The 13,823-nt window shown below is 58.6% G+C and overlaps 1 protein-coding gene across 6 annotated transcripts in view; it reads left to right on the forward strand.

Moving 5' to 3' along the window:
• Positions 1-805: 805 nt before the first annotated feature.
• The window catches only part of FOXP4 (forkhead box P4), a 35,429-nt gene continuing 22,411 nt past the window's right edge, over positions 806-13,823 (forward strand). For 4 of the 6 annotated variants that reach the window (XM_072355920.1, XM_072355924.1, XM_072355925.1 and 1 more), the window contains exons 1-2: positions 806-1,153; positions 12,107-12,305. In XM_072355920.1, coding sequence (XP_072212021.1) covers positions 12,123-12,305 — 183 coding nt within the window. In that variant the 5' untranslated portion in view covers positions 806-1,153; positions 12,107-12,122. Of the gene's footprint in view, positions 1,154-1,223; positions 1,350-4,734; positions 4,940-12,106; positions 12,306-13,823 lie in introns of those variants that run through there. The other 2 variants (XM_072355921.1, XM_072355923.1) reach the window with 2 other exon arrangements.

The raw sequence follows: 13,823 nt of genomic DNA on the forward strand, positions 1-13,823 counted from the left end.
TGGCTCCTTCCGAACTACAAGAGCTGCTCCCACCTCGCTGCTGCTGAAACAAACTTCCACACTTTGCACAAGTTTCTTTCCCTGATCCCATGTGAGATTTGCTGAGCCGCCCCCAGGACAGAGCCGCCAGCCCCCCCCAAACACACACACACACACAGCCGGCCCTGAACAGGGTGGGTTTGGGGTCTCGCAGCCATTCTGTGATTTGGGGGGTAGGGAAGGTGGGTCCCCATTGCCGCGCTGTGATTTGGGGTGCGGGCCCCCAGCCCGGATGTGGGGTGGCAGATGGGAGCCGGCTCGGCCGCAAAGCCGCGGTGAGGAGCCGATGCTCCGGTGGGGGTCGGGGCCCCGGTGGGTGGGCGTTGGGGGGCGACGGGGTCGCGGGGGTCACCCCCTCTCCATTCCCCTCCGCACGGCGGATCGCTGCCCCTTCCCCGGTCCCCGAGCCGCCTCCGGAGCCGCTCCGCCCCGCGCCTCAGTTTCCCTTCCAACGCTTTTCCCCCGGGAGCCCAAACGCGGCGGCGACCAATTAACGCGGGCACTAATTAACAACAAAAAGGGGGAGATGGGGGGGGGGGCGGCACCGCGACCGGCGACCGCGGGGCGCACACGGCTGGGGACGGCGCTTCCCCCACACAAAGCGGCGGGCGGGCGCGCTCCCCCCTTCCTCCCTCCTCTTCCTCGGGGGGGTGGGGGGGCGGGCGGGGAAAGCGGCTGCACCTGCTTTAGAGGAACTATGGTAGGGCGGCCGGCGCCCGCCCCGCGCCGCCGCGCCCGCGCCGCCGCCGCCGCCGCCACCGCCGCGCCGAGCGGAGCCCCGGAGCTGAGCGCGCCGCGTTCGGCCCCGGCCCGGCCCCGGGCTGCTCCGCACGGCCCCGGCGCGGCGCCGCCCAGCCCAGCCCAGCAGCCGCCGCGGGGCTCCAGGGGCGGCGGCGGTGCCGGTGCCGCTCGGGCCGCCATGGCGCTCCGCTCATAACGCCGCTCCGCAGCCCCGGCGCGGCCGCCCCGTCGAAGTTCTTTTCGGTGGGGAGGAAGAGCAGGAGAGGAGGAGGAGGAGAAGAAGAAGGAAGGAGGAGGAGGAGGAGGAGGAGGAGGAGGAGGAGGAGGCGGTGCGGCCGCATGCCCGCCGCGGGCCCGCGCTCGGCGCGCTCAGGTGGGTGAGAACGGAGCGAGGGGGCAACGCGGGACCCCCCGCCCCATCGCGGCCGGCAGGTGTTGGGGCTCGGGGGGCTCCGTACCCCCCGGAGCTCTGCGGGCACAAATCCCCCCCCACGTGCCCCCCCCACGCCCCGCTCCGCGCCGCTCGGAAGTTTGTGCTGCGCTCGGACAAAGGCGGAGGGAGCGGGTCGGTGAGTGCGGGGCGGGGGGTGGCGGCTCGGGGGGCTTCTCTCGGTGTGTGGGGGGGGGAGGGTTTGGGTATGCGGGTGCCGGGGACGGGCGGGGGGCTCCCTCCCCCCCCCCCCCCCCCGAGGCATTTCCCCGCCGGCAACGGAGGAGGAAGAAGTGTGTGTGTGTGTGTGTGGGGGGGGGGGGGGGGTTGCTTTGGGAGTGGGGCTCCGAGCTGACCCCCTTCCCCCCTCCCTTTCGGCCCGATCCGCTCCGCAGCCCCCACCGCTCCGCGCCGCGCTGCTTTGTTGGGACTTCGCCTTCCCCCTCTTCGTTCCGTTGCCCGCCGCAGTTTTTGTGCCGCTTTGTGAGGGTTTTTTCCTTATTTTAATTACCATCATTTTATTATTATTATTCATTTTCCCCCCTGCCCTTTCCCACCGCTTCCTCCCACCCCCCCCCCCCCCACCCGGCATCGCGCAGCCATTCCCTCGTTCGGGAGCGATAACTCCGAGCGGAGCGGCCCCAACTTTTTGTACCGCACCGCCGGGCCCGACCCGCGGCCGTCGGACCGCTCCGAGGTGAGGGGAGCGGAGACGGAAAGAAGAATTAAACATCATCATCATGAAACTGCGGGACGCTGCGGGAGAGCCCCGCAGGTTGGGGCCGGGGGGGGGGGATTCGGTGCGGCGGCTTTCGGGGTTCGGTGCCTTTGTTCGTCGGGGCGATGCGCTGCAGGGGATGGGGCCGGGGGGGGTTACACCGCATCGCCCCCGCGGTGGGACAGCTCCGTTCGAAGGGTCCCGGCGGGGTTTGGGGTGGGTTGGGGGCCGCTCTGTCTTTCCCCGCTGGTGTCACACGGCCGCGATTTGGGGACGGCCGCTCAGTGCCGCGTCGGCGGAGCGCTTGGGAGCAGCGCCGGCGGAGAACAAGTGGAGCGCGGTCGGCTTTTCATTTTCCAGCCGAAAATCATTTTAATTTCTTTTTCTTAAAAAGCCTCCGACCGAACCCGGCGCTCAGAGCCGCCTCCTTCCCCTTCTCCCCGTCCATCTCTGTGCGCTTTTCATTCGGGTGAATCGTAACGCTCCGTGCTGTGCTGGGGGGGTAAAGTTGTGTTGGGGCTCCTCTCTGCTTCGCGCAGCCCCGAAGGAAGCCTTTCCCGTTCCTCCCGGAGCCGCCGGACTCGTTGTAAAGCAATAAAAATTAATAATAATTAGTTATTAGTTTCTGTATTAAAAGCTCGGCTTGTTTTGAACCCGAACCTGAAGGTTTACTTTTGTTATTATCATTATTATTTTATGTATTTCTTCCTCTGTGTTAAAAATCACTGCTGTGCGATGGGAAATCAGTGCGGTTCAGTGGGACCCGTTGGGGTCTGTGTGATGCCCCCCCCTCCCCAAATTCCCAACGAACGGAGCTCTGGGGCTCCTGCAAAACCCGACTCGGAGTTTCTCTCTTTCTTTTTATGAATTCCCACCTTTCCTTCAAGTCTAAAACCTGGCGAGCCCCCAGGGATGGATGGAGGGATGGAGGAATAAGCGGACTTGTAATGTTGCTTGTACTCCTTTCCCCCCCCCCCCGCTCCTTTTTTCCTTCTCTTTTTATTATATTCTCTCTTCGTTTCAGTTGCGGTGAGGAACAGGGAAAGGCCGTAGGGTGAAATTCTGTGCATGGTGTGGGGCTGTGAGTGGGGCCGGGCTCGGGGGCTGCCCGCTGTTTGCGTACTTGGATGTGTTAATTGCTGGGGGAGCTTTTGCTGTCGGGGCCCCCCCAGCTCCATATTGGGTCAGCCCGCGTGTTGTTGGGTGCAGTGAATTCTTTTGGGCTGCTGCATGGAGCCTGCATTGGGGTTTGGGGCAGAGGGGGAATAGGGGAGATGCTCCCCCCATCCCGGGCCCAGGGAGGTGCCCCCCAGCAGCAAAGTCCTGGCAGTGCTGCATGTGGGGAAGGGGAGCGATGGGGCTGAGCCTGTTTTGGGGGAAGATGCAAGAAGGCATAAAGGTGCTCTTTGGGGTGGTGGCCTCCCCCCTTCCCCCCCCCCCTTTATGGTACAAAGGGTGGCATCGCAGTGAGACCCCCACTAATTTTCTGTACCCCCCATGACTTTGGAACAGCCACGTTTAAAAGCAGCACACGGCAGTGTCTGTCGGTGCCGGGGGCTCAGGAGGACTCCTCTCTGCGGGATGTTTTCCCTTTGCCGGGCTCTGTTGGAGCGTGGAGCGCTATGGCTGCAGGTGGGGGGGGGTCCAGCAGTGCCCGCAGTCCCACTGCGAGTGAGCACCGGGAATCTCCTGCTCCGCGCTGTCCCCTTTGATTTCCATCTCCTGCGGCTGAGCCGTGAGCTGGGGACAGGGCGATGGGGGGAGCGGAGCTGGAACGCGCTCGGGGGTGGGACCCGCTGTGCAGCCCCGATGTGAGCGCACGGCCGGGTCCTGCTGTGCGCCGTGCGGGGCTGCCCCGCTCGCTGCGATGCTGCTCAGGACGGGAATCGCTTTGCAAAGTTCTGATGTCAGCCCCGCGGGCAGCGCTGCGGAGCGCTGCTGCCGATCGGAGCGCTGCGGGGAAACGCGTTTGGGAGTGAGAAGGAGCAGAGGTGGAGGGAGTTGGGACGAGAGGAGATGCTGCGGTGTGCACTCTGTGCCCGGGAGCTGCGAGTTGGGCCGCTGATGTCCGTGCAAGGTGATGTCCGTGCAAGGGCTGTGCTGAGTTACTGCACCGGCAGCGCTGCTGGGCACGGGCTGGCTCAGCTTTTTCTATGAAGAAAAAAAAAAACTAAAATAAAAAGGGGGATTAAGAAATAAAATGAAATAAAAGCTGCCATTTGCTCGGGGCCGGCAGCTCAGTTCGGCTCAGCTCGGTGCTCCCCATCCCTGCACATTGGCAGGGAGCAGCGCTTCGTGCTCCGGCACAGCTCCTCCTGCGCTGCAGCATATGATCCGAGCAGCACCAGAAGCAGCTCGAGGTTTGGGGGCTTGTGGTGCTGTTGGTGTTTCTGGCTTTCTTTTTGTTTCGTGTATTTTATTTCTGAGCGGAGCGCAGCTGCAAAGCAGGAGCAGTTTCTCGCAGCTCCTCTGGCCGCACGCGGTTATCAGAAGTGGAAGGTGGTGCAGCAGCAGAACTTTTGTTGTTGGATGTTTTTTTTGGGGGGGGTGATGGTTCCTTTCGGGCAGCTGTGAAAACATGCACCAAAAATAAAAACATCATCATCTTTTTTTAAGGTACCAGAGAGGGGGGGAAGAAAACCCCAGCGGGGGCCCCGCTTCGGAGGCGATCTGAAAGCTGTTTATTCTGCCTCATTGGCAAAGCCTCTGCACGTGACTGTGCCGAGAGGTGGCACGGAGACCCCCCCCCCCCTTCTCCCTCCCAGTGGTTCTGTGGGGCTGTGCTGGGGGGTGGGCGGCCCGGGGCAGCAGGCAGTGAAGCAGTGAGTTGCCGTGCACCTTGCACAGCTCCCTGCACAGCTGGGGTTATTGGGGCAGGATGGTTTGGCTGCGTTGGGGGGCTCGTAGGATGCAGAACAGCCACACGTTGCCCAACACTGCAGCCCGGCTCCGTCCTGCCTGCTCCTCGTTGTGTCTGAATGCGGAGCTGATCCTGCACGCCGTAGGGTTTGGTGAGTAACTCTTATTGCTGCTTTCCCGTCAGTTTGCAGAGGGTCTGCCCAATGTCCGTGTGTTCTGCACAGGGACCACCTCTGAGGAGCTGTCACATTCCTTGTCACTGCAGCTGCCCGGCTGGGTGGGCAGGTGGGTCATATAGGGATGCAGACCAGGGCTGTGCTGTGGTTCCCCCCAGCTGTGGGTCTGTGGCTCCTTGGGGTGTGTGCTGACGGTGCGGGGACGCGTTGGATGCCCTGGGATGGGGCTGCCAGCACAGTGACTCCATTCAGCTGTGTAGTCCTGGAGCTGCTGTCAGCCCCAGTGGTGGCACGAGGATGGAGATGCATCCCCGGCTCTGCTCTATGAAAACGGGGGGCTCTGGGGCCTCAGGCTGCTGTCAGGAGCCTGTGTGAATAAACAGCAGCAGGGCAGTGTGTTTTGTGCACCAGGAGGGGTTGGCTGCTCTAAACCCTGAGGTTGGCACAGAGACCTCATGTTGTTGTCCAGGTGGTACCTTGCAGCCTCTCCCTGTGCTGGGGCTGTGCTGGCTTTGGGGCTGCTGTGGCACAAATGCCACCCGGCATGGAAGTGGAGCAGGGCAGCGGTGCCCGAGCAAACCCCAGACCTGTGTGTCAGTGTGCATCCTGCCCGAGGCATCTCCTCCAGCTCTGCCCTGGGGACAGCCCTCACCTACAGCCCCGCATCCCCTCCTGTGTGTGCCCAGTGCTGGGAGGGCAGCACCCCACAGCAATGCACAGCTGGGAGATGAGCGCAGTGATGTTCACCTTCCTGGGGATGGGATGGGGAGAGAAAATGAAGCGCCGGGGGGACAAAGTCCTTCAGCTCCTGCAGCAGGAAATGTGGATTTTGAGGATGTGCTGTTCAGGGCACAGCTGCAAAAACCACTTCTGCTGAGATGGGTTTGGGTGGAGGCGAAGCCGCAGCCCTTATAAGCACCGTGCTGGGAGGTGTGTGCGCAGGGGCTGCAGGTGTGAGGTGGGTAATGGGGGAAAAAGGGGGGAAATGGACCACGGAGGGCTGACAGCAAACCTCGTCCTGCCTCGGTGCTGTGTGCTGGGCCTGCAGGGATGCATTGCATGGAGCCGCCGTGCCCATCTGAACTGCAGAGAGGAAGAGAAATGGGGAAGGAGCCCCGACCCCCATTGGGTGCATTGGGTGCATTGGGTGCATTGGGTGAGGTGTGCCTGGGCTGTCCCACACTGGGATTTTGGACCATGCTTCCCTCCTGCAGCCGCTCGCGTTTATCTGTTGCTGTGTCTGCAGGCAGAGGTTTGTACTTTGGTGCTGCTGGGGTTGGTTGTGCTGCAGTGTCCTGCTCCCTGCATCGGGTCCCAGCTCAGCTCTGCGGTCCTGGGGTGGGGGAGCTCAGGGCTCTCCGGATCCATCCCAAAGGTTGCTCCATTCAGGCTTTTGGCACTTCCCCTTGTCGGCAGATTTTATTGATACCTAACGTGGCGCATTTTGCTTTTAGGATCTCTTTGTGAATCCCTTGAAGCCTTCCCCTTGATGCTGGCAGGCTGCAGCCCGCACAAACAGCTCTGATGGCAGGGAGAGCTGTGGCCCGAAATCTGGGTCAGACTTGGGGCTGTGGGATCAAACAGCGCGTGGGCCCTGCAGGTGGCGTGGAGCACAGCCCTGTCCTCACCATGATGCGAGGGCAGCACCTCTGCAAGTGGTTTCAAGGCTGTTTGCAGGGTTAGAGTTAGCGGGTGCCCAGCAGGGCTCGGGGTGCAGGGGTCGCCAGGGGGCTCATCCCTGCTGGAGTCAGTGCTTTGTGCAGTGTCCCATTGCTGGGATGTGCCCTGGGGAACGGCAGTGTATCCTGCTTCCCCACACACCCCAGCAGTGCAGCTTGGTGCCTGGTGCACATGTGGCTCTGGGGGGAAACCGCTTCCAAGGGAGCCATCTCACCCTGCCCATGCTCCAGGAGTGGATGCAGCTTTGGGGCAGGAGGGGCTGCAGCACTGCCCCATCTCTGCAGTGATGGCAGCGATGTGGTGACTGCGTGGTGGCACTGCGGCCACCTGCTCTCACCCACCCTGTGGTGGGCAGTGGGGTCCCACATGCAGTGATCCCACTGCACCCCATCACCACAGTGCGCCCCGTGTCCTTGTGAAGGGGATAAACCTACACACTTGTCTGGGTGTGCTTTGCAGTGAGGATGTACCTGATGCTTTGTGCACAGTGCTGTGCTGGTGGCACAGTGTGCAGAGCTGTGTGCCTGAGCACCCCAACACGGAGCAGTTTGGGGTTCTCCTGTTGTCAGGAGCACCGCCTGCACTGCACAGCACGTTGTGTGTGTTTGCACAGCGTGCAGCTGTTCCTGCATGTCCCTTCTGCACGTTGTGTCGGTGATGGGTTGCAAAGAAGCACGTGTTGTGCATGAAGGGAGACGCTTAAGCCCCAGCCTGCATTTGCAGGGCAACACTTAGCAAGATGCTGCTGTCACAGCAATGCATCCTGACAGCTGGCATGGGGACACAGCTCGGGCTGCAGCGCTGTGCTGCTGGGGCATGCAGCTGTTCACAAGAGCATGGGTATGTGCATCCATGCACATGAGCAGAAGTGTTTATCTGTAGACGTGAGCACAGGTGTGCATGCACAGGTGTGTGCATCCATGCACCTGAGCAGAAGTCTTTATCCACACGTACGAGCACAGATGTGCACCCACACACGTGTGCCCAGATGCATTGGTGCACAGGTGTGTATCCGTGCACAGCTGCACACATTGGGCCCCATTGGAGAGCAGCACAGGGAGGAGATGTTGATGATTTTAACGGGGTTTTGCAGCGGGGTTGTGCCGTGCAGCCCCTCATCCCGTGTGGGACGTGCACCTTTTCCTCCCGTTGCTTTTAATTTCTTTCTTCCCCCAGGACTTTGGAGGGTTTTTTGTTGCTCCCTGCAGGTGTTTTTTCCCCTTTCTCCCCCCACCCCCTTCGTTCCGTTTCTATTAATTAGGTTGTGATGGGGCCGGTCTCCATTCAAACAGGGAACCTCGGGGACGCGCTCACAAGCACGAGCTTCAGCGCTGGGGGGGCCGCGGGGCCTTGAAAGAAACCATTTTACAACTAATTTCTTCATAAAGCTCCTTAAAAGCAAAGCCCCCCCCTACCGAACCCATCTGAATTTCCCCGTTAGCCGCTCGGTGCTTCCTCGGGTGATTAGAAAGGGAGATTCATTTCTGCCTTTTAAACGCGGCCCCGATTGAAATCAGAGAGAGGGTGGGTTTTTTTTTTTTTAGTTTCTTTTTTTTTTCTCTTTTTTGCCTTCATCAAAATCTCACATCCTTGAGAAATTAATTTGATGCCTCTTGTTATCAATTAATTGAATCTCGTTGGGAGAGAGCCTGGTGCGGCGGGCGCTGCGCCGGCCCTTCCCTTCCCCGCTGCTTCCCCTTCTCTTCCCCTTCTGCCGCCGCTTCCGAACGCTGTGACATTATAAAACCTCGGCCCTTCTCCTCCCTATTTTCACCCATCTCATCAAATAAATGAATCCAACTTGCTCCCCTCCTCCCCCGTTTTCTGCTGCGGCTCCTCGGGTACAAAATGCCCTTTTTTTTTGCTCTCCCTTTCCTATAACTTACAGCGGGGGAGAAAAAGGAACTTGGTGCTTTCGCAATCATCCCGGCGTCGCGGAGCGGCCGCGGTCCGTCTTTCTTCCTTTTCTTTGCTGGATATTGGATATTTCATTTGAATCTCCCTCTTTTCAATTAAAAGCTCCTTCCCTTCGCCCCGCTCCATTCTCCTCCTCAGTCTCCGCTGTGATTTTCCTTTCTTTAATATTTCAGCTCCATCCCCGCAGTCGGATCTGCCCGCGCCTTTTTTTTTGCAATAGACTTTTTCTCCCTCTATTAAACTTTTCCAATCTTCGTCCCTTTCTTTTTCTTTTTTCTTTTTACCTTCCCACCTCTTTAAACAAAACAGCCAAAAAAGAAAAAAAAAGAGGAAAAGTTCTAAAATCCCACTTCCCGGCTGCCCCAGTTCTGTATTTCAGTAACTGAGAAAGGGAAACCGGCTCCATCTGAGCTCCTGGCAGTGAATGTGGTGGGTTTGGAGCTGGGGTTCCACCCGGCCCCGCTGTCCGCCTTTGGGATGCAGGTGGTTGTGTTGGAGCTGTGCTCCATTCCAGCCCTGTTCTGCACCCAATAGCAGCTGGTGCTCCCTGAGCTTCTGTTGCATCCCAGCACTGCTGCTTTCAGGCCCCTCTGTCGCTCCAGGCTTGAAACCTTCACTCTGGACCCCAGACCTTCTCTCTATCCATGAGCATCTTTAGGTGACCCCAAACCCATCCGTGAACACCCATGGGCTGCCCCAGACCCATCCTGTAGGGGATCCTGAGCCCAACCGTGAGCACCTGGAGGTTACCCCACAGCCACCCACGAGCACCAGTGGGTACCCAGTGTGGGGTGCTCCCACCCTTGCCCCATGGTGGGCACCCATGGGTGGCTCTGGGGTTCCCCTGAGCAGATGACCGAGGCCCAAGCACCAAGTCACTATTTAATTAGAGGTCCCCGATTAACAAAACTTGGTGTTCAGCTTCCTCCTGCCCTCATCTTTCCTGGCTCCGAATCAATGGCTTTGATATGCTAATTAGGGAGTAATTTAATTTCAAAAGGCCGCAATTAACAAGGGTGTTGTGGACATGCTGTAGTTAAGCGGCGTAATCTAATTTGCATTAGTAACAAGCAGGGACTAATTAGAAGCTTAATTAGACACTTAGATGGCTCTTGTGTTTACTTTCTTAATGAGATGGAGTGGGGCTCTCTCTCTTTTTTTTTCCTAATCTTTTCAAGAGCAAATGGGAGGGAAGCTGGAATGGAGCCACGTGCCCAGCCCTGACCCTGCTGGGGGGCCTGGGTGGTCCCCAAAAGTGGGGCAGAACCCCCTATGGGGTCAGAGCATCGTTGGGTGCAGTTGGAGCATCACTGGGTGCAGTTGGAGCATCACTGGGTGCAGTTGGAGCATCACTGGGTGCAGTTTTAGCACCCCTGGATGCAGCTGGAGCATCACTGGGTGTGATGCAACACTACTAGGTGCAGTTGGAGCTGGACCAGGTCGAGCCAGCAGCTGGGAGACCCTCTGGGGAATCCCCTCTTGGTCCCTGGGGAGGGGGGTGCTGCCCCATCACCCCTTGACCTGAGCCCTGGGGTGTGCAGTGCTCAGTGCTGCCCGGAGGAGTCGCTGGGAGTGAGATGAAAGTGGGAGATGAAAGTGCCTGGAGGTGTGATCCCATTAAAGCGGTGCCCGGGCTTAGCCAATCCTCAGTCCTTTAAATCTCTTCTAATTTCCAGTAATGCTTTAGATTCATTTTAGCTCCCCCGGACTTTTATTTTTAATCCCCTTTCCACATTTCCATGTGTTTATGTGTTAATTAAAGGGTAAAAAGCCATTCTCCAAGCAATCCCGGCCGCCTCGGATTTGGGGCGGCTGCGGAGTGTTCCCACTGCCGTGCATGGGGCTGGGGGCAGCCACCCCATAGATGCCACATCCCTCCTCCCAGCGCCCACAGCTCCATCCCCTCCACGCTCCGTGTGTCCATCAGGCTGTTAATTGCGTTAATTACGGAGCTCGGAGGTGTTAATTGGAAAAGCCCGGTCCCGTGCCCGCGGTGTGTGTGTGTTGGGGGGATGTTAGTGGAAAGGAACAGTGCGGAGCAGCAGCAAGTCGGGATGTCAGGGAGATGTTGCTGCTCAGATTAAGCAATTGTTAATTAAGAAGCGACGGTAATTAATATGCCCTGGTTACCATATGGCGCTGCTGAAGGCCGGGGAAGCTTTCATTGCGGAAGGTGTGCGCTTCAGTGAGGGGGGGGGAAAGAAGCAGAGCTCGCTGCCATCGTTTTTATTGTTACAATTTTTACTTTCTATCGGGTTTTGTAAAACTTACAAATGAATGGAAACATTTTTGTTACCATCAGTGCTCGCTTTTATGACTTCCTGCACGGTGCTGCTCCGTCCCATCCAGGCTGTGAGCTCATTACAGGGACGGGGCCATCCCTCATCCCATCCCATTCCATCCCCCATCCCACCCCATTCCATCCCCCATCCCATCCCATCCCATCCCACCCCATCCCTGCTGCTCCTCACTGCAGACAGATTCCCTCCCATTTCCCAGCAGCTCTCTCCTTCAGCTCATCCCCACGGCCAGGAAAGTTGACATCCTTTCCAAAACTCTTTTTTTTTTGGGGGGGGTTGTTGGTTCTTTTTTTGGCCTCTTTTTAATGCTTCCTGCTGCAGCTCTGGATGTTGCCGTTCTCCATATAAAAGTCAGATCTCTCTCTTTGAGCCCCACGGAGGGGCTGGCTGTGATGAGGTTGTGTGACTCCGGGTCCTGTGGGTTCCATCAACAAATCAGTTTTTTTCTAAAGGCTTTTGGGGTAAAACAGGAGGAAACAGGGCAGCGCCTTCCTGGCTGCTTTGCTCCTAATGCAGCATCTGCAGGCAGCATCCCTGGAAGCCACTTAGCTTGAGCCATCCTGGTGCTGCTGTGTCCCCGTGCTCCATCCCCATGCTGTGTCCTCCACGCTCATCCCCTCGCAGCCATTGCAGCATCCCGTGTGGAACATCCCATTGCTCTGCAGTGTTTCCATGCAGTGTCCCCCATACGCTTCTCCCCACGCAGCATCCCCATCCTCGTGGTGCAGGAGAGCCGGCGGCCCCACATGGGAATTAATGTCAGTCATATACCCTGCGGAAATGACTTCTGAAATGCATATAATCTCAAACATGCAAATGAGAAGCTTGCTTCACCCTGTTTAATATGAATGATCAGCTCCTGAATAGCTATTATTACACGCCACATTTCAGCAATTATGTTGTTCGTGGTTTGTCTTGCTGTCTTTTGGGGCGGGGTTGGGGGAAGGAGGGGGGAAAAAGAGAAGAAAAAGGGGAAAATGGCCTTTCTTGTCCCCGTCCCTCGTGCTTTATTTCCTCCTGTTTGTAACTTGTAGGTCAGCTCTGAGCTGTGGTGGTGGGCAACCAGCCCGTGGCAGGAGGGGCTTTGGGGTCCCTTCCAACCCAACCATCTGTGATCTTTAAGAAGATGAAACATTTTGGCATTTCGGACCCTGTGTTGAATTCTCACATCCCGGTGCTGGAGCTGGGGGTGCTGCTTTGGGGGTCACGCTGTCTGCTCACCCTCCACTCTCTCCTCTCTCCTCAGGTCCCTTTAGCACGTCATGATGGTGGAATCCGCCTCGGAGACGATCCGCTCCGCTCCCTCCAGCCAGAACGGGGTCAGCAGCCTCAGCAACCAGCCCGACGGGGGCGGGGGCGGCGGAGGGGGCCGGGAGGGGGCTGCCAGCGGGGACAGCAACGGGGAGCTGAGCCCAGTGGAGCTCCTGCACTTCCAGCAGCAGCAGGTAGGAAGGATCCGCGTGGGGCAACCCAAAGTTGGGCACGGGGTCATGGTGGGGACCTCTGGGTTTGGCTGTCCCAAAGCCTGCTCTAATAAGGACGCCCACAGCTGGTGTCCTGCTGTAATAGGGACACCCAGAGCTGGCACCCAGCTCTACAGCCAGATGCCTTCTGGACAGCCCCAGACACAGAGAATCCCCAACCTCTCTGGGGGTTTTGTTGTGGGGTTCTCTAAATATTCGGGTTTGGGCAGCATTTGTGTGCACACCCCCCTCACCCTCAGGGCTGCTCCAGGAGATCACACCAAGCCTGGTTCTTGCACCCATCCTTACAGGGATGGAGCCCTGGCTCTGCAGGGAAGAGTTGCCCATGCTGGGGGGGGTTGGCACGCTCAGACCCCTTGAGCGCAATGCACGAGGAGGAAGAGAAAGGCTCTGGCAATAGAGTGAAGGGCACAGACAGTAAAGCAGAAGCAGGTTTGCTCTGTTTCAGCCCATCCAGGTGGGTGAGTGCTGGGAGCTCGGAGTGCACTGAGATGAGTTAAGCTCACGTGTATGGCAGACACGTAGGGATCTGTGCGTGCGCTCTGTCCTGGCACACACGTGTGCACCTTGGAGGTGGCACACGCATCCCTGGGAGCAGCCGGTGTCCCCATGTGCCTGCAGGTTACCTTTCCAAACAAACTTCGGAGAAAACATAAATTTTCCTCCTTGGATACTAAATAAGGCAATGATCCCTGCCTCGGATGGAGATCGCCTCCCTGAGCCATAAATTCCAGCGTGAAAGCTGTAAAAAATTGCTGTGTCTGATACTTTAGTAGTGAGTGCTGTAAATCCATTACCTGAATAACAGCCGTTTCGCACGCAGTTAAGCCCCTGTTCCCCTGCTCTGAAGGGTAATCATGCGTGTAATGCTCCCGCGAGTCACCCTGGGAGCGCCGCGCTCCCCTCCCCGGCCCCGAGTTGCAGGTTGGATGGATCGTGGCCGTGCAGCCCCGTGCAGGCAAAGAGCTGCGAGCTGCAGGCCGGGCTGTGCTCTGTGTGCAATGCGGGGAGGGGGAGGTGGGGGTCTGCACAGCGCTGAGCTCTTGGCTGCACCCATAGCGGTGCACACGGCGTGAATCCCAGCTCAGCGCATGGCCGGGGCTGCATCTCACCTCTTGGCCCAAATCTCCCTCTTTCTCCCAAATCTCACCTCCTTGCCCGCATTTCGTCTCTGTCCCCAAGTGTCTCCCTGCTGCTTCTCTTCCTTTTGGGCTCCCGGTGGCTCCAACATGGAGTTCTGAAGGTTGGGTTGGGTACAAGCAGAACCAAACGGCGTCCGCAGTGCCACACCTGGGGAGGAAGGGGGTGTCCCCACAGCTTCTGACCTCCTGAGCACCCGCAGGGTCAGGAGCAATGGCCCTGGGCAGGAAGCTGTGCCCCATTAGATGCTCTTTGAGGGCTTTGCATCCAGCCCGTGTTGGGTGCTGCTGTCTGACAGCTGCTCCGTGCTGAAATCTCGTTCTCGGCTGTGCAAAGCAG

This window comes from Excalfactoria chinensis, chromosome 23, assembly GCF_039878825.1.
Source record: "Excalfactoria chinensis isolate bCotChi1 chromosome 23, bCotChi1.hap2, whole genome shotgun sequence".
Classification (NCBI taxonomy): Eukaryota; Metazoa; Chordata; class Aves; order Galliformes; family Phasianidae; genus Excalfactoria; species Excalfactoria chinensis.